This window comes from Gymnoscopelus microlampas, assembly GCF_963454915.1.
Source record: "Gymnoscopelus microlampas genome assembly, chromosome: 8".
Classification (NCBI taxonomy): domain Eukaryota; kingdom Metazoa; phylum Chordata; class Actinopteri; order Myctophiformes; family Myctophidae; genus Gymnoscopelus; species Gymnoscopelus microlampas.
Genome location: NC_139945.1, coordinates 51,103,481 through 51,123,569, shown reverse-complemented (window position 1 = coordinate 51,123,569; position 20,089 = coordinate 51,103,481). Strand labels below are relative to the sequence as shown.

At 42.1% G+C, this 20,089-nt stretch overlaps 1 protein-coding gene across 2 annotated transcripts in view; it reads left to right on the top strand.

Annotated features, from left to right (window-relative positions):
- Positions 1-20,089, top strand: part of prkd2 (protein kinase D2) — a 70,398-nt gene that overhangs the window by 15,512 nt on the left and 34,797 nt on the right. For both annotated transcript variants that reach the window (XM_084063838.1, XM_084063837.1), the window contains exon 2: positions 19,626-19,764. In XM_084063838.1, the coding sequence (XP_083919964.1) occupies positions 19,626-19,764 (139 nt within the window). The remainder of the gene's footprint in view (positions 1-19,625; positions 19,765-20,089) is intronic.

Below are 20,089 nucleotides of genomic sequence, written 5' to 3'. Positions count from 1 at the left end.
TATACTAAATTGAGGCGGGTTTGGCCCCCTCCCCCTTTCCCTCTACACCAAATATCTTAACCGAAAATGTCCAGATCGGTAGATATGCTATTGTCGCCCTCTCAAAATAAATGGCTGTTTTATGGTTGAAAGAGAATTAGGCTTACAATTAGGAAAAGATTCAGGTTTTCATCACCAATATGGAAATTCTGGGCCCATACCCATGTTTAGAATAACAATGGCTGATAGCGATATTTTTAAGGGGCCAAGCACGTAGTGCTAATGGTCCCTTCTTGTTTCTCTACCTTTTATTATTATTCTTCCGCCGTTTTACGCATAAATGGCAGAATTAGCCTAACCATGCAGTCGGATGACCGTATTAATTAATGCATGTAAATAAAATATTTTTGGGGGTTTTCGTTGCCCCTGATTTTTTTTTTTTATATGTTTCTTTATTGAAGTTCTGATAGTTTAACATTTGTTATAGCATACAATTTGTGTAGAACCACCTTTTTTTTTTATTAACACAAAGACAATAGCGGGCACCACAATACACAGACATTACATTAGACAAGAAAAATAAAATAATAAAAAAATAACAAACAGACATAAGTACACCACCGTTTTGACGTGATTGCGTATTCCAGGTTACCAGAGTATTTTCCCATTTTTACATAATACTGTTCAATAAGGTACATTGAAGCTCAGTCTAGAGGGGTCCACTGCATTCAGGACTGGCTGCCGTACCCTTGTGAATCCTTCCATGTTATCACGGAGGATATAAGTCAGTTTTTCCAAAGGTACCACGCTCATTACCTCCTTATACCAATCATCCAGTGTAGGAATGTCCTCATGGATCCAAAGCTTGAGTATGGTCTTTCTTGCTGTATAGAAGAGTATTCCTTTTTAAAAAATGCATCCCACGATTTTGTAACCCTTTTTCACCCGGTGCCAATTATCTAAGTGATCCTGGGCGCTACACTCCCCCCGCCAGCCCAGGGAGCCCAGAGCCGAGCTCATGCCTCCTTCAATGCATGAGAGCCAACTGACCTTCTTGTCACCTGACAGGAGGGGGGTTTCCCCGGTTGGACGTAGAGCGTGGAAGGAACACGTTATTCCAACCAGTTCCCTTCCCCTCCATCAGGCGCTCCGGCTGTCATGGGGGAGGCGGTATAGCGACCAGGATTACTGCATTTTTTTGTGAGGATATTAACTACCCTAGGAAACACGGGGAGAACATGCAAACGCCACCGTGCCCCCTTATATATACGTATATATATATATAAGAGTATTCTGATCAATTTAGCATTGTGACTGTTCCTTGCACTGGATACCTTAGCTGCAAGTACACACTGGAGCGTTGACAAGTCCAAATGATATCCAGGTCAAGGTATTCAGCTCGTTCTTCACCTCATTCCAAAACACTTTGTAAATTTCCAAAACACATGAGCATACGTACAATTTTTATAGATAACATGAAATGCTTGCTGGCTATTTTTGACCCTAACACTTTCTAGTGTTAAAAATGGCATTCATAAAATTGCCGTCCTAATATTTTGATGAGCTCATAAGTACAGTAATGTAGTGTGTGTGTGTGTGTGTGTGTGTGTGTGTGTGTGTGTGTGTGAGGGGTGAGAGGAGGCCGATAGTAGTGAAGGCACAGGGGAATATTCTAGTGACACAAACAGGAAGACTGAATGGAGTTGCGGTAGTGGTGGCTGCCTGCCTGCTTGGTGAAGGCGTGGCGGCGCGTTGCAGCGTGCATGGCAGCATGCATGACCCTGAGCCTCGTTGCTCGTGTGGAAGAAGAACCAAACACAGCACACAGCAAGACTCTTGAACCGGTCACGCTTCATAACACGATACGGCGTAGTACAACGAGGGCTGACATGGGCACATTACGTCAAGCCTCTCTAAACCCTTCCCTTCGTTCGTCATGCCCTTTGTGAGCCTCGTTTTTATTCATCCTCCCCAGCTTGTTTTCATTTCATTCTCTCGGTGTGTGTGTGTGTGTGTGTGTGTGTGTGTGTGCCAAGCCCCACCGTTTGGACACGTCAGAAGTATTGCATTATTACCTTGCCTCTTGGCAAAGAGCAGCTGTCACTCACTCCCTTGTTTTAATGCATAAACAACGGATCATATTTTCTCTCTTAGTTTCCTTCTTCTGTCTGTCTCTCTCTCTCACTCACTCCCTCTCTCTCTCTCTGTAGGTCAACCTTCCTCTCTCTTTCGCTCTATCAACCGTCCTCTCTCTCTCTCTCTCAACATTTCTCTCTCTCTCTCTCACTCTGTTACTTACCCTCTGTCTCTCTTGCTCTCTTCTGATCTCTCCCGGTCTCTCTCTCTCTCTCTCTCTCTCTCTCTCTCTCTCTCTCCCTCTTGCTCTCTCTGTGTGTCACTCAGTGGTGGAAAAAGTACTCACATTTTTTACTTGCGTAAAAGTATCATTACCGCAATGTAGAAATACTCTGTTACAAGTAAAAGGCATGTGTTCAAAATGTTACTTAAGTTAAAGTACAAAAGTATTGGCATCAAAATATACTTAAAGTACCAAAAGTAAAAGTACTAAAATGTTTGAAAATAGCAGATCTACAAGCTCACAACGCGTGGCGATGCCACGCGTTGTGAGCTTATAGATCGGCTATTTTCAAATAGCCTAGGTATAAAATAGTGGCGGAAGTGGTTAATGTATGTTTTGTAATGTAATAATTGATATCTGCAAAGTAACTAGTAACTAAAGTTTTCAAATAATTGTAGTGGAGTAAAAGTACAATATTTGCCTCTGAGAAGTAGTGGAGTAGGAGTAAAAGTACAGACAATTGAAAGTAACAATTCCTCAAAAGTGTACTTAAGTAAAGTACTTGAGTAAAAAAGTTACGGTACTTTACACGACTGGTGTCACTGCTCTGCTCTCTCTCAATATAAACAGTAACCTGGCACAGCGGACGGTACAGGTGCTGACAGGTGGACAGGGTGAGGTCATGCATGTTCAGTCTTGTCATGTGACGACCATGCCTCCTCCGTCAGCGTGTGACCTCATGGCTGTTAAAAATAGACGGGCTCGGCTAATACGTTTGCTCTGTTGTTAACACCGCGGCTCCGACACACACAAAAGGCCCCGAAGAAATTCCCCGCGTTGCGGTGAGTGGTTGTCAAGAGTCTAAGGGAGGGCAAATCGTAATGACGTCTTTTTAAAACATGTGCGCCGCCTCGGCAACGCCTCATTAAAACACCTGGTCGCTTGAACGAGCGCACGAGGACGAAGGGGTGTTGTGGTCCCGATATTACGAGGCTTTCTGCTGGAGAGAGTCTTAACAGGCGGACAGAAGCATGAACACACACACACGCACACGCACACACGCACACACACACGCACGCACGCACACACACACACACACACACACACACACACACACACACACACACACACACACACACACACACACACACACACACACACACACACACACACACGCTATACTTTTGAGGATATTAGCATTTTAGGGTGCCGATTTTGTGAATGGCATTTCAAAAAACAGCGAATCTACAGCTTGTAGATCAGCTATTTTCGGAGCTTGACACCGGCGTGCAACTACGTAAAAGTATAGCCTGTAATAAAGCAGGCATAACTCAAACCCTAACCTGTAAATGTCTAATCCTAACCACGAAACAAACCATTTCTCTTGTGAGGACAAAGGAAATGGGCTCTGTCTCTTTTTCAAATTCTACTGTACTCTACTGACGTTTGGCCCTCACACACAAGTGTAGGGCCAAACGCGTGCACGCGTGCACAAGCAGTAGCCTATTAGAATGGATTATGAGATGTGTCCATAATGTGTGTGTGTGTGTGTGTGTGTGTGTGTGTGTGTGTGTGTGTGTGTGTGTGTGCGCGCGCTTGTGCAGGGCTTGTATGTTTAGTTACACAGTAAGACGTGGATGTTTAAACAATGTCGTGTTGTTGGAAGGGATGCAGTAACGTTTCCTCTTCTCTATAAAATGGCTGGATCAGGTTCCTGTTGTGATAAGCGGCTTCTGTTATAGACACATGCTTTCAGAAGGACCATATACGGCTGAAAAACGTCAACTGTTTACAGAGGCCGTGTCATACCAACTACACCACGTATAGTGCTGATTCACTGTGGTTGATGCGTGTATACAGGTCACTGGCTCTCATTTTCAATGTCAAGGACTGTATTTAGGCCCCGCATTGGCCCCATTTCCCCTTTGGAAAAGACTTTGTTCCCGGGAAAATATCCGATCTACAAAGATCACACCACGTTTTGAGCCTGTTTTGAAGTATAACACAGGGTTTTATACTGTGTTACTATAGGATGCTATAGCAACTCATTTTGTTGTAACTCAGGCTGTACCCAATTTTCAAAGATTAAAAAAGCAGAAATAGCTGATCTACAAGCTTACAACACGTCCCAAAGTTTGTAGATCAGCTATTTCTGCTATTTTTACATGTATAAAATGATTAAATATCAATATCCATACTTTCTTTGTATATTTCAGTTACTTGTCATCTGTCATATGCCCTTGTCATCTGCCCTGTGTAATGTTTGATTACAAAGCCTTAAAGGCTTCATATGTTCCAATGTTCAATGCCAAACACAATTAAATCGTTAATAGGCTCTATGCACAGCAGCCATATTATCACTTCCTTCACAGGTGTTATCAATGATACTAATGAAGGCTCTGTTCCATTTAGTGTAGCACAGTGGTTCTCAGATTTTTCAGATTTCCACGACCCCCATAACTCTGAGAGTGTACAAATGGAACCAAATGGACCCTTACGGGTCCATTTGGTTCCATTTGTACACTCTCAGAGTTACACACCCGCAAGGGGCCATTCGGAAACCCCTTAAGGAACCATGAGGGTCCCTGGACCCCAATTTCAGTCCCACTGGTGTAGCAGAGTGTTTCCAGTGGGCCAACATACACACTATCAGCACCCTGACTCTGTTTGACCAGAATGGAACAGAGCCTTCATTAGTATCATTGGTAAGGATGGGGTCAGGAGGGGTCCAACCTGTAGGCCCCGACCCGCAGGTTGAGAATCACTGTTTTAGATGACAGTGTGACAGTGTAATTACGACATGTGTCATTGGCGTTGGTGTTCTTATCTGCCTTGTGTTCCTTCCCGCTCTAACATTAAGGGACACTTCCTCCTCAGCACCACAATACACCACACCTCAGACGGGCTGTCATTACTGGGCATAACAACATCAGTTTCCGCTTTCCGTAAAGTGAAGAGGTAGAACGTTCTTTTTTCGAAGGGATCGAGTGTCGCTGTGTATACAGTAGAAGGTTGTTTGGGTGGTTATATAAATGTTATATAAGGTTATATAAAAGGCCACCACCTTTTGGGAAGGCATGAGTGTCCTTTTGGTCCCATAAAAGTGTCACCTGGGTCTACACTTGGTACATCCACACAAATTGCTTCCTCTTTTCTAACAGCACAAGCACAGTGCTTTGTCTGAGATGTATTTACAGTATGTTCCATGCAGTTAGAGTTCATACGGTTCAGGTATATAGCCTGTTCTCCACATAGGACCTTATATAGACCAGGATCCATCGTCCCCCCCATTGTCATAGACAGAGTCCAAAAAAGTCCAAAGAATTACATCCAATTGTCAATACTGAAACATTTAGGCTTTTCCTCGTTCCAGTTAATCTCTTGATTCTTGATTTTATGTTCTCTCCGATTCATAGACTCCCTGGGGGTAATAATGGCACTTTACCCTCTGATCCTATTGTAAGGATGTGTAAAATGCAGAGGACAAATTTCACATACGTACAGTATGTTGCATATGTATTGTATACAGTGACAAATACCCCAAAACAACTAAACAAACAACATTAAGTCACACACACACACACACACACACACACACACACACACACACACACACACACACACACACACACACTTATATGTTTGAAGTACAGAGCATGAGAACGCATGCGCGCGAGTGTATGTGTGTGTTGTGCTGGGCAGTCCAAGGTGGTCTTCCGGCATGCTTCCTCAAACCCCTTCAAATGCAACAGAATGCTGCTAGCCTGCGGCACACCCCTACCACGTCTCTTAGATCAGCTAACACAGGAAGTCTGTTCATCCCTTCCCTGTGACACCCTGGCCAATGCTCCACATGTCCTCCTAGACTCTTTCCTCTTGGCTCCCATGCTGTGGAATACATTCTCCCTCGCTGTCAGAACTGCACACTCACTTCCCCCTTTACTCAGCCGTCTCACATCTTCAGACTCCACCTCAGCCCCTTGCACTCCTCACTCCTTGTATGCCTGCTTGTCACCGCTATTGATACATGCTAGTTGTACTATGCAGATGTCTAAAATGTCATTTAGATTTACAAATGTTAAGAATGTTATTTTGATAGTGTGTTGATGCTAGGTCTGATGTTTACCTGGTGTCATAGTTTCTTTGAAGCACTAAATTGTTTGCTTTGCACTCTACTTAAGTGACTATTTATTTACCCTGTCGGTTGTTGACCAGAGTGTATGCCATCTACTCTGGTCTTGCACTTGTAATTCGCTCTGGATAAGAGTGCACGCTAATTTCTGCTAAATGCCATAAATTGTAAATTGTCATGCTGACTGTAACTGGAGGGGGAAGTGGTGGGGAGGATCAAAAGATGAAGCAAGTGGTGTTCAGCCGGACACCACTTGCATGCTTCACACATGCAGTACATGCACAACATATAGCTAAATGTAGGACCAATGCTCGTAGACATCTTAGCATCTCAGGGTTGAACTGAAATCACACTAACGTGGCTTTGTGTTAAGTCAATAGTAGTACCAAGTGCCAAATCTCAAATGAACAAAACAAGTTCCAGTTCGTTAATAGACCATAACATAAGGCTTCTGATTATAACAATTAAGCGCGTCATGTGCACACTCGCTCCAAATGCAGTGTGCACCACAGGCACACCGAAAGGCCGTTTGGACACTGCACGCTGAAAGCTCCTGCATGTACACATGACAGAGCATGACACGCAAAGGAAATATAAACACATTCCCGTTTAGTCCTACACCTCAAATCAATAGCCTATAAGAATGTTATTGTGTGTCGTGAGTGTGGCCGATTTCTATGACAGTATTCGTTCCTTTCCCAGCATCGGGAGCACACACGCACAGACAACAAGTATGACCAAAGTCATAATAAAGCCGCATGTTGCAGCCTTTTTTGGCCCCAATCTTTTCATAGACCTGATTACTTGTTTTGGATTGCTTGTTTCTCTCGCCAAACCTGGCAACATTTAGCGTCGCAAATTAACGCTCTAATGTTTTTTATATAAGTAGTGGCCACATTTTGTGACACCACACAGGTCTTCCCAACAATAGCTAAGATTGAAGTCAGTGTGAACATGGGCAAATAATAATAACTTAATAGCCAAACTAGGTCTAATGAAGCACGCTAGCATTTAGGCTAACCATCCTGGCTGAAGCTGTCTCCCTTTCTCTCTCTCTCTGCTGTGTAACTCCGTGCGTTGCCTTGTTGTGGTTTCTGTTCGTCCATGCTGGCCCCTAATATGGTGTGCTTCCGGGTGGTTCAACCTAACTAACAATGAGGATCGTTCTGATTGGATCCCTTCCCAACTAGTCCCTCAAAAAGAGTAATTCTGATTGGATCTCTTCTCCATTCGTCCCGCCCTAACATTTTCGTCTCGTCTAATTCGTTGACTAACGTGTCCATTACATTTTCGTCTCCCCTTAAGCTCCCCTTTTCTTGGCTTAAAAGGGGAGCTTAAACGGGGGGAAGTGTGATGGACAGCCAGGACAGCCAATGAGACTTAGGTGTCGACACTTTTGACTCAGGTGTCGAGACTTTTCACTCGGGTGGCGGACTAAGACTGGTGCTGTATACAGAGCCGCTCGCTAGCGCATGCGGCTAAAAACTGTCCAGCCTGCACAAAGTCACATTTTGGCTAATCTAGCCTGTGACCTAAAATGAGTTGGACACCCCTGCCTTGGCTAAGTTCCACAGGCTAGCCCCCACATCAACAGGAAGGGGGACACATTCTTTGAACGTACAGTACCAGCGTTGTGTGATTACAAGTACTGTTTCATGGTATGTAGTTGTTGTCAGAGATGGCTGTCAAATGTCATATGCGTTTAGGGTTGTTGAATGGAATGGAAAGAGATTATATTTGAAAATGTTGTCCACAAGTGTACCCACAATTTAGAGTTTAAATGTTCTCCCTGGGTTCACGTAGGTTTCTTCCCACACCCAAAAAACGAAATGAATGTCAGTGATGGACAGGCAGGTCATTGCTGTGAAAGAGCATGCGTGCTCATTCAACCCACCCTGTAAATACAGGTTAGCCATTATTATTTGAAGCAGTACTTGACAACTGTTTCGGGCCACTGGGGAGATTGTGAAGTCTAAACTTGATGAAATCTCCCTTGGCCCAAAGTGTCACTGTTAACAGTAAATAAACGCAAACACCACCAGACCAGGGGGATGAACATGGTAAGGAACTCAACAGAAGGATAAGCATCACTGAGGAGAGGAAACAAGGAGAGGCAGCATGACATCATTGCGTGTGTGTGTGTGTGTGTGTGTGTGTGTGTGTGTGTGTGTGTGTGTGTGTGTGTGTGTGTGTGTGTGTGTGTGTGTGTGTGTGCGCGCGGATGTGTGTTTGTGTGTGAATAGAATGTTTTTGAGCTCCAATTTCACTCTCAGTGAGCTTGTTCCATGACACCAAACCTATTGATATTATGATAATAGAGATTGCGTGTGTGTGTGTGTGTGTGTGTGTGTGTGTGTGCGTGCGTGCCTGTGTGCGTACATACTGTATGCACATGCATGTCTGCCAAGTGTACACACTATATGACATTACTCACTCATTGTGTTGGGTTTACCAGTAAGTGCTGACGTTTTCATCTGTGTGTGAAAGTCTGTTTGTTTTCAATAACGGCTGAACTAGTATCACCACCACGCTTCAGGTAAACCTGTCCCTTGTTGACATTGTCAACAGAGCACCGACACTGACAACAGCATTGGTTAGTACTGCTCAGTGTTGAGCAGTGGTATGAGGTAACTAAGTATATTTACTCAAATACGTTGCAGATTTGGATTATTAATACAGAACATACATTATGTATTATTATAGTTTAAGCTATTCAGCAGCGCATAAAGTAGCCCCACCTTTACTTGCTGTAACAGTAAAGGGATGGACACATTAATGCATTACTAATTACAATAATAATGTGATTGTGAAATGGACCATTCTGCATAATGATTATCAGAGTATTTCTCCATTGTGGTCTTGCGTCCGCCAGTGCTGCTGAGGTCTGAGGGCTGCAGGAACAATAATTCATGGACGATCAGCTCATCTGATCACACTCACACTCAAAGTGAGAGTGAGGATGAATCTTGGAAGTGATTCTTATGTCTCTCCATTTCATATGTAGAGTTATAGGTTTTCCTTTCTGCCTGCATGACCGGTCTACTTGGCTCTGTCCAGAACGTTGCTATGTCCCGAACAGAACAAAACATCAACCCCCCTGAACAAACGTAGGATAGCGGAGTTGCTAGCCTGGCCGAGGGCTGCTGCTAGCCAGCACTAACATTACATCAGCTTGCAACAGAGGGAGTGGACCACATTGAATGCGATTTTACTGGTTTTGGAGAGCTTGGACGAGGCGAGGGAGAAGGAAAAACAAATTCACAAGAGAGCACTTTGATTGTTGTATCCTTCTCTCTGCGATTCTGGGTACACTTTCAGCGTTGAAATAACAGTCTGGATTTTGCAGTGTTGTTTACTGTACTTGATCCTTCTTGAGGTTGCACATGTTATAAAGCGAATGAGTTAAAGAAAGAGGTAATTGAAACAGGAACTAGGAGGGAGACAGGAATGAAGACAAGATGGAGGATGAGACAAGCGGGGCAGGTGGGAAGGCTCTATAATGAGAAAGACAGGTAAAGAGCAGTGAGGGGAACGTGTACTGTATAGATGGAGGGGAGGTAGAGCAGATAAGGCCTAGTCCATAATTCATCTCTGTCATAATGGCTCCATTGGCCCGAAGAGCAGCGACAGAGCAGGCGAGGCGAGGCAAAGGGAACCTGATCCCTGGAAACCTAAAGACGGCAGGCTAGAGACACAGCCCTGTCTCCAGGCAAACCACAATGCATTGCACTGCACTTGCAGCACCGCCATACGATAACACACAGCCACTCACCGGCCAAGCCGACTGTGCAAAGCCCACAAATGCAGAAGTGCCAACGTACAGTATAATGGGCGTGCATGCTTTTGTACACATACTTTCTTGCCGTCGGGGAGAAACCTCTTATCTTCACATTCTAACTTTTTTGGGTAGTTTTTTGTACATTAATGCCCTACTTGATCATAGCACAGCGTCACATAAAAGTAGCAGATTTGAGCTTTTAGATTTTGCTATTTTTAAATTTGAATCCTGAATAGTAACAGTTTTGGACATGTGAGGTTTCCACCCGACGGAGATGATATGTAGTAATCACTGTGTTGACATAAAGACATACCAGCTCTTTTTTTACCTTTGTACTTCCAATGCAAACTGCAACGGTGGGAGAGGAGATTCAACTCTGTTTGGAGGGTACTGAGGTCCTTGGTGTCTTTAGTACAGTACGTCTGTGGAGACTTGTGGTCAGAGGTGGAAAGTAACTAAGTATATTTACTCAAGTACTGTACTTATGTACAATTTTGTAGATTTGTTTTATTATTTCAAAACATACATTAACCACTTAAGCCCTATATACATTTGGCCATTTGAAAATAGCCAATCTACAAGCTTACAATGCATTGCGGTGCGACACATTGTGAGCTTGTAGATCTGCTATTATCAAATACATCTTGTAGATCTGCTATTTTTATACATCTTATACATTTGGAAAACTTGTGAAATGGGATATTATGCATGCATAATGAGTACTTTCTACTTTTGGTACTCTAAGTACATTTTGATACCAATACCTTTGTACTTGTACTCGAGTAAATTTTGAATTCCAGAGTATTTCTTCACTGCAGTGTTGATACTTTAACTTTGGTAAATAATTTGAGTACTTTTTCCACCACTGTTTGTGGTCACTACAGCTGTGGCAACTGCACTTGAGGTCGGTACATAATGTGTGTGTGTTGGACTATAAGGGGAGGATAATATGACCAATCTTGTTCTTGAGTTGCACGTTGTGGTTGTAGTGTAGTCAGCACTGCAATCACTATGAGGCTAACAAACTAGGGGTTGGAAGCATCTTAGGGGGTGTGGGGGCGTATAAATGAGTTTAGTCTGAGGCTTGTCTGAGGGGCTTGTGTGTAGTCAGCGGCCTGTTGTTGTCTTGTATCTGGGTGTTCCTGGTTTCTAGCGGCAGAAGTAGATTCATGGGGTGGGCGGCAATCCAAATGATTGATTCATTTTTAGACTGAATTATATAAGAATAAATGCAGTTAAAATGTCATGCGAGTTTGGAGTCTTGAGGTGGGAAAGTTTGAAGCCTTTTCTGTACTAGTTTGCACAATCACAGAGGCTTCATTTAGAGTGTGTCTGCCAGGGTTGCGGTGGTGGTTACAAAATATATCAGTTTGGATATAGGCCTTCTCTGATCAGCTGTGGCCAAGCTGTCTGGGCCACAGAAACAATAGCTGTGGTTCAGTAGCATCCAACAAAGCCACGGTTTTATAGGCTGGTGGTTACGTACTGAAGAGCCCATACAGAGAAATATAGATTTTACATCTATTTCACATTTCCTTCTCTCTCTCTCTCTCTCTCTCTCTCTCTCTCTCTCTGTAGTTCAACCTTCGTCTCTATCTTGTCTGTCTTGTCTGTCTGTCTGTCTGTCTGTCTGTCTGTCTGTCTGTCTGTCTGTCTGTCTCTCTGTCCGTCCGTCCGTCCGTCCGTCCAACTTAACATCTGGATTTGATTGTCCAAGACAATGACGCATGACGTATCAGCGCTACTAGATTTTCAGGCCCATTTATTTTTTTACATGGGAAAACCATGTAGTGAACTAGTGTTGTTCATCTTTTTAAGTCGTGTGAATGTCATAGTCATGAGTCGTGCCCATGACCTAATAACTTGTGGGAAAGAGATCTGTACGTTGTGGGTCACGACTTAATGAAGGTGTGCGCACAAGATCCATACCTGTATGTTGACCCCACGAGTTAATGAAGGTGTGGGAATGAAAATCCATATGTTGTGCCTGCACGATCTACATGTTGAGGCGCCGAGATGAATACAGGCTTTTAGTTTGTCATTTGGACACAATACAAAATAGAAATGATTGACAATATTTAGTTTGTTTGTACAGTAGCTATAGTTTCCAAATATAGGGATAAACATCAGAAACAATACTATAGTAATAGGCTCTATGCACAGCAGCCATATTGGAAAGAAATTGGGCCTCATCTTACTTCCTTCACAGGTGTTACCAATGATACTAATGAAGGCTCTGTTCTGGTCACTAGAAACACTCCATTTTGGTTCCCAAATAGCCCCTTATGGTTGGTGTGTAACTCTGAGAGTGTACAAATGGAACCAAATGGATCCGTAAGGGTCCATTTGGTTCCATTTGTACACTCTCAGAGTGTACAAATGGGGGTCCTTCAAATGGGGGTCCTTGAAAATAAGACAACCACTATGCCACACTAAATGGAACAGAGCCGTCATTAGTATCATTGGTAACACCTGTGAAGGAAGTAAGGAAGGGGCCCAATTCATTCCCAATATGGCTGCTGTGCATAGAGCCTATTGCCTAGCCTTGTAGAGCTAAGCACTGGATGCACGCGTACGCACAGACAAAAAGTAATCTGGCCCGCACAAAGTTGCAGTTCGATACTGTCTGGTATTATAGTGTTCCTTCAGTGATAAATCATATCTATCAATTGACACAATATCTACTAATTCACAGACTCTCTGTATGCCTATACTGTATGTGTGTCTGTGACACACTGATTGATGAAGTCACACCATCAGCTAACTCCCACAGACTTGACTTCCGTCTAACTAACTTTACACAATTTCACACATTCCCCACACAAGCTCCGGCAGCATCATGGGCTTTGAGCCAGTCTGGTTGACTGTGTTGTGTCACAAGCAGTAGCATCATAAGTGGTAACGGTAGCCCCCGGGGTGTGGTGGACTTACTGTGTAGCATCATTAGTGGCAGTGAGTCTACCTACCACACCCCTGGATGGAGCTACTGCATGTGTAGCTTGGCAGCAACACAAGCTCTGCAAGTCAGATGTGGTGATGTCGATTGCCTGCTGGGAACAGGAAGGCTAGACTGCGTGTGCGTGTGCGTGTGCGTGTGCGTGTGCGTGTGCGTGTGCGTGTGCGTGCGTGTGTGTGTGTATGTGTGCAGTGGTGGAAAGTAACTAAGTACATTTACTTAAGTACTGTACTTAAGTACAATTTTGAGTTATTTGTACTTTACTTGAGTATTTCCAATTTCCAATACTTTTACTTCTACTCCACTACATCTCAGTACTTTTACTCCACTACAATTATTTGAAAACTTTAGTTACTAGTTACTTTTCAGATATAAATTATGATATAATGAAACATACATTAACCACTTTAGCCCTATTTTATACATAGGCTATTTGAAAATAGCAGCTCTACAAGCTCACAACGCGTCGCATTGCGACACGTTGTGAGCTTGTAGATCGTCTATTTTCAAATATTTAGTACTTTTACTTTTGGTACTTTAAGTACATTTTGATGCCAATACTTTTGTACTTTTACTCAAGTACATTTTTAATTTTTGACTTTTACTTGTAACAGAGTATTTCTATATTGCAGTATTGGTACTTTTACTTAAGTAAAGAATTTGAGTACTTTTTCCACCACTGTGTGTGTGTGTGTGTGTGTGTGTGTGTGTGTGTGTGTGTGTGTGTGTGTGTGTGTGTGTGTGTGTGTGTGTGTGTGTGTGTGTGTGTGTGTGTGTGTGTGTGTGTGTGTGTGCGTGTGCGGACTGTGGAGAAGAGACTGGAAACGGGAAAGTCAGGCTGTGCTGATGTGTGCAAGGAGGGTGTGGTAACTGGGGAGGAGGTGTGTGTGTGTGTGTGTGTGTGTTTCATTCCGAGGTGGAGTCAAGGGTTCCCCTTCCTGTAAGTGAGCAGAACCTTGCCAGATGGTGGAATCATGGGAATCCTGACTCTGCCAAGAGGAAAACAACAACTGTGTGTGTGTGTGTGTGTGTGTGTGTGTGTGTGTGTGTGTGTGTGTGCGCGCACACACACGCACGGGAGAGGGTGGACTGTTGGTAGTTCAGAGTGAGTACCTGTAGTGTCACCTTATCAGCCCCAAACCTCTCTCTTGTTGTCTCTCTCTTTATCTTAATTCTTTCTTTCTGTCTCTTCTGTGTGTGTGTGGTGTACTGTGTGATGTGGTTGCTAAAGTGAACCAGACGGTATTAACTATTCAGGAGCGCAGGGTTTCCCTATGACAGCGCCCTGTCGCTCTGCCGACTTCTGACTGACGCTCTCATCTCTAATATCCTTGGAGGGCCTTCTCGGAAACACGTGTGTGTGTGTGTGTGTGTGTGTGTGTGTGTGTGTGTGTGTGTGTGTGTGTGTGTGTGTGTGTGTGTGTGTGTGTGTGTGTGTGTGTGTGTGTCAGACAGACAGATAGGACAGGATATAATGTTTCTACTTTGTCTCATTCTCCACATGTAACTGAGCAACTGTAGATTTGGTCTTTGGCTTTAATGTGGGACCTTGGCCAGTGTGTGACCTATGCTATGTGGATACACACGCATGGCTGTGTGTGTGTGTGTGTGTGTGTGTGTATGTGTGTGTGTGTGTGTGTGTGTGTGTGTGTGTGTGTGTGTGTGTGTGTGTGTGTGTGTGTGTGTGTGTGTGTGTGTGCGTGTGCGTGTGCGTGTGCGTGTGTGTGTGTGTGTGTGTGGTCAGCAGCCAGTGTTTCTTTCCAGTCATATGACTTGATGGTCTCAGCTGGACGTTGTGTTCACTGTCAGTGTCGTTTGTACCAAAGCACTCTTGTCATCTGTACCAGAGGCCCAGCAGACTGTGTGTGTGTGGATGTGGTTCAAACAGCAGGCAGTCAGTACTGGTGCCACGTAGTCCTCCATCACCATTCATTCACAACCAACATGGAGAGCCGGGCCCTGTTGTGTTCCAATAGGCTCTATGCACAGCAGCCATATTGGGAAGAAATTGGGCTTCTTCTTAATTCCTTCACAGGTGTTACCAATGATACTAATGAAGGCTCTGTTCCATTCTGGTCAGGGTGCTGATATCGTGCATGTTGGCTCACTAGAAACACTCCATTTTGGTTCCCAAATGGCCTCTTATGGTGGGTGTGTAACTCTGAGAGTGTACAAATGCAACCAAATGGACCCGTAAGGGTCCATTTGGTTGCATTTGTACACTCTCAGAGTTATGGGGGTCCTTGAAAATATGACAACCACTATGCCACACTAAATAGAACAGAGCCTTAATTAGTATCATTGGTAACACCTGTGAAGGAAGTAAGGAAGGGGCCCAATTCATTATCATATATGGCTGCTGTGCATAGAGCCTATTCATCATCACCAATGATGGACCCTTTCCACAGACATGTCACAGCCGGAATAAGACAGCTGCAGCTAATTAACCCATTAAGCCATTAAGACCGGGAACGCATCTGTGTCATTACTTGCGCCTGTGAAGCAGCGCAAGTACTGTATTCAGGGTCGTCATGTCGAAAGGAGTACACAACATATACACAACGTATATTAGTTATATAGTAGTATATTAGTTATATAGTAGTAGTAAGTATATTAGTTATATAGTAGTATATTAGTTATATAGTAGTATATTAGTTATATAGTAGTATATTAGTTATATAGTAGTGTATTAGTTATATAGTAGTATATTAGTTATATAGTAGTATATTAGTTATATACTAGTATATTATTTATGTAGTAGTATATTAGTTATATAGTAGTATATTAGTTATATAGTAGTATATTAGTTATATAGTTGTATATTAGTTATATAGTAGTATATTAGTTATATAGTAGTATAAGTATATTAGTTATATAGTAGTATAAGTATATTAGTTATATAGTAGTATATTAGTTATATAGTAGTGTATTAGTTATATAGTAGTATATTAGTTATATAGTAGTATATTAGTTATATAGTAGTATATTAGTTATATAGTAGTATAAGTATATTAGTTATATAGTAGTATATTAGTTATATAGTAGTGTATTAGTTATATAGTAGTGTATTAGTTATATAGTAGTGTATTAGTTATATAGTAGTATATTAGTTATATACTAGTATATTAGTTATATAGTAGTATATTAGTTATATAGTAGTATATTAGTTATATAGTAGTATATTAGTTATATAGTAGTATATTAGTTATATAGTAGTATATTTGTTATATAGTAGTATATTTGTTATATAGTAGTATATTTGTTATATAGTAAGTATATTAGTTATATAGTAGTATATTAGTTATATAGTAGTATATTAGTTATATAGTAGTATATTAGTTATATGTATATATATATACAAAGATATAATTATTATATATATATATATAGTCTCATCCGCCGTCGTCCTAGTATTTTATAGGCACTATGCACATATGTCACGTGAAGTCCAACCAATCAAATTAAGCTTCGGCACTGGCATGAACAAATAGGCATAGGATTGATGACATCACTATTATGTCATGAATACAAAGAAAGATGATATATATATACATTGTAAAAATATATTAATTCACATTGATGACCAACGTTTAATGCAGATAAGGTCAGATGCTCACAATGGACATCTGGGCACACGAGTTTCTAGACATCAGGGCACACCGGATAAGTGGGCATACGAACATGTGGGCACACGAGATGAATCGGCACATGGACATATGTCACACAAGATGACTGGCACACGGCCAAGAGTTCACAAGAGTTCACAATACCACAGGCCAGGAGACCACCAGACTTGAAACTTCAGATGTCCTGCCATCGCCAAGACAAAACATTTTCAGTGGATTCCCAGGCAATAAGAGGGACAAAGAAGGGCATTTAAAATGCTGAATTATTTTGATGATCACTGCTTTTATGATGCTAATTAATCTGAGTAACTGGTCAAGGACCTCTTCAAATCACCTTTCGCCTCATAATGAGTGTGTAGTGACAACAACTTCTTTTCAGGGGCAAAACAGTGCCTTTTTAAGGGCAGAACAGGGAGGAAAAAATGCCTTTTCAGGGCACTTTCAGGGAAACAACAGTTCAGTAACTACTACAGATGGTCACACTGGACATCTGGGCACACAAGTTTCTAGACATCAGAGCACACCGGATAAGTGGGCATACGAACATGTGGGCACACAAGATGAATCGACACATGGACATATGTCACACAAGATGAATGGGCACACGGCCAAGAGTTCACAAGAGTTCACAATACCACAGGGCAGGAGACCACCAGACTTGATGTAGTCCTCCGATGAGTAAAGGTATTTACTTGCGCCTGTGTGTCTATTTGTGTCAGACCACCGTCCATATCCCACAGTAGAATCATACCCAAGTAGGCTGCAGCACTCAACATGCCATGGTCCTTGGCATGTCCATGTCCTTAGCATGTCCATGTCAAATTCACATGTCCTGCCATCGCCAAGACAGTAAATTTTCAGGGGATTCCCAGGCAATAAGAGGGACAAAGAAGGGCATTTAAAATGCTGAATTATTTTGATGATCACTGCTTTTATGATGCTAATTAATCTGAGTAACTGGTCAAGGACCTCTTCAAATCTCCTTTCGCCTCATAATGAGTGTGTAGTGACAACAACTTATTTCCAGGGGCAAAACAGTGCCTTTTTAAGGGCAGAACAGGGAGGAAAAAATGCCTTTTCAGGACACTTTAAGGGAAAGAACAGTTCAGTAACTACTACAGTTCAGTAACTACTACAGATGGTCACACTGGACATCTGGGCACACGAGTTTCTAGACATCAGGGCACACCGGATAAGTGGGCATACGAACATTGCGCACACGAGGTGAATCGGCACAAGGACATATGTCACACAAGATGACCGTAACATTTGTTTGTTTACTATCTTTATTTCCGTTTTCTTTCTCAAGGCGCAAGTTAGCAATTGACAGATTGCAGTCTTGTTTTAGATTTTAGCTATAACCATTATTTTATACTTTGGCTATTTTTTGAAAAATCAGTGATTGCTAACTGGTACACACTTAAATCAGCTGTACCCACTGTGTCTGCCTTTACTTTTTGATACATCTGTGAAAAAGGTCCATGAACCAACAGCCTCCCTATTCTGGGGTCAACATTTTCCAAAAGTAGACGATCTACAAGCTGGTATATCGGCTGTTTTCTGCAAAGAGATATGGTGTAAAGGGAAAAAGAGTGAACCAAGTACAGAGCTGACCCTGGTCAACTAAGTATTGCGAGTTTAAGTGCTTAATGGAAATGCTAAGTATCCCATGAAAAATTGGTGTGAGTATTAAGTAAAAGTCGCTGACATCCTATTTTCGGAATGGAAACAGTAGTACTAGAATATCCTACTCAAGTAGAAGTACTGTTACTGTAGGCAAATATTACTCAAGTAAAACTACGATTTCTTATTTTTTTTATTTTTTTTTAATACTTTTATTGCCATATATTCACGTTTACATTTCATATTTGCATTCCATTTCTTATCTTCTTGCAAACATTTTCTTTTCTATCTATACACCCGGTGTTAAAAAATTAAATTCAATAATCAGAAAGTAATAACTATAAATAAAAATAAATAGGTAGCCTAATTACATATCAGTCAATACAAGTTATCCTAATACTAATACCTGTCAGGATATGCATTTCTGTGTCTTGTTTTGAAGTGTTTCTGGTTCTTATTTTGTAGTGTTGTTCTATTGTTTCCTGTCCGCCCCTGTAGTACTGTACCTGCCTTGTCTAACCTGTCTTGTGATTTGTCTGTGTTTCCACCTGTGTCCTCTTAGTCCTCGAGCCTATCCCAGTGTTGATTGTCAGTTGAGTTCACCTGTGTCCTGTTATCCCTGAGTCTATTTAAACCCTGTGTTTCAATGTGTTCCTTGTTAGTTCCTCATATGTCTTCCATGCGTGTTCAGTGTTATTTGCCTGCCTTGTTTATGAGTTTGTTAATAAATTGCTGGATTTGACCTGCCTGCCTTCAGTGTCTGCATTTGGGTCCTCGTTCAACACCTAACCCTGACAGTACACAGACAAATCACAAGACAGGTTAGACAAGGCAGGTACAGTACTACAGGGGCGGACAGGAAACAATAGAACAAAACTACAAAATAAGAACCAGAAACACTTCAAAACAAGACACAGAAATGCATATCCTGACAAATACCTGTTAAATTATAATAGTGATAATACTAGTGATATTTAATAATACTAACTTAACAAATGTAAATAAAAACGGGGGTGGGGGGGGTCCTCTATGTTGCCAACACGTTTTGCTGTCTCTGCATTTATGTCTGATTTCTTAGGTTGAGTAAACGTTAATTAGTTAAATCTGATCACAGTGAAAGGACCAGTAGTTTTGACCGTAACCATTTCAATATGAAAGAGTTCTACATTATCCACCGAAAGTTTCGAGAACCACTGTACATAATCCATAATATCTTCCCTTTTGTGTTCCAGTTCCCAGAATGTGGCTTCTATGGAATGTATGACAAGATCCTGCTCTTCAAACATGATACGAGCACCAACAACATCCTCCAGCTGGTCAAAGCTGCCAGTGACATCCAGGAGGGAGAGCTGGTGGAGGTGGTGCTATCTGGTAGGTCTCTCCCCTCTCCTCTGTTTCACCCTTTTTGACAAAATGTTGCTCAAAACATTGGTTATCGGTCTAGGATCGTAGGCTACCCCAAAAATCTGTCATCGGTCCGTCGGGCTCTCCTCTCCTCTCCTCTCCTCTCCTCTCCTCTCCTCTCCTCTCTGCATAGCACTGCTGTCATGTTAACAGTGGTGGAAAAAGTACTCAAATTATTTACTTAAGTAGAAGTACCAATACTGCAATATAAAAATACAAGTAAAAGTCCAAAATTTAAAATGTACTTGAGTAAAAGTACAAAAGTATTGGCATCAAAATGTACTTAAAGTAC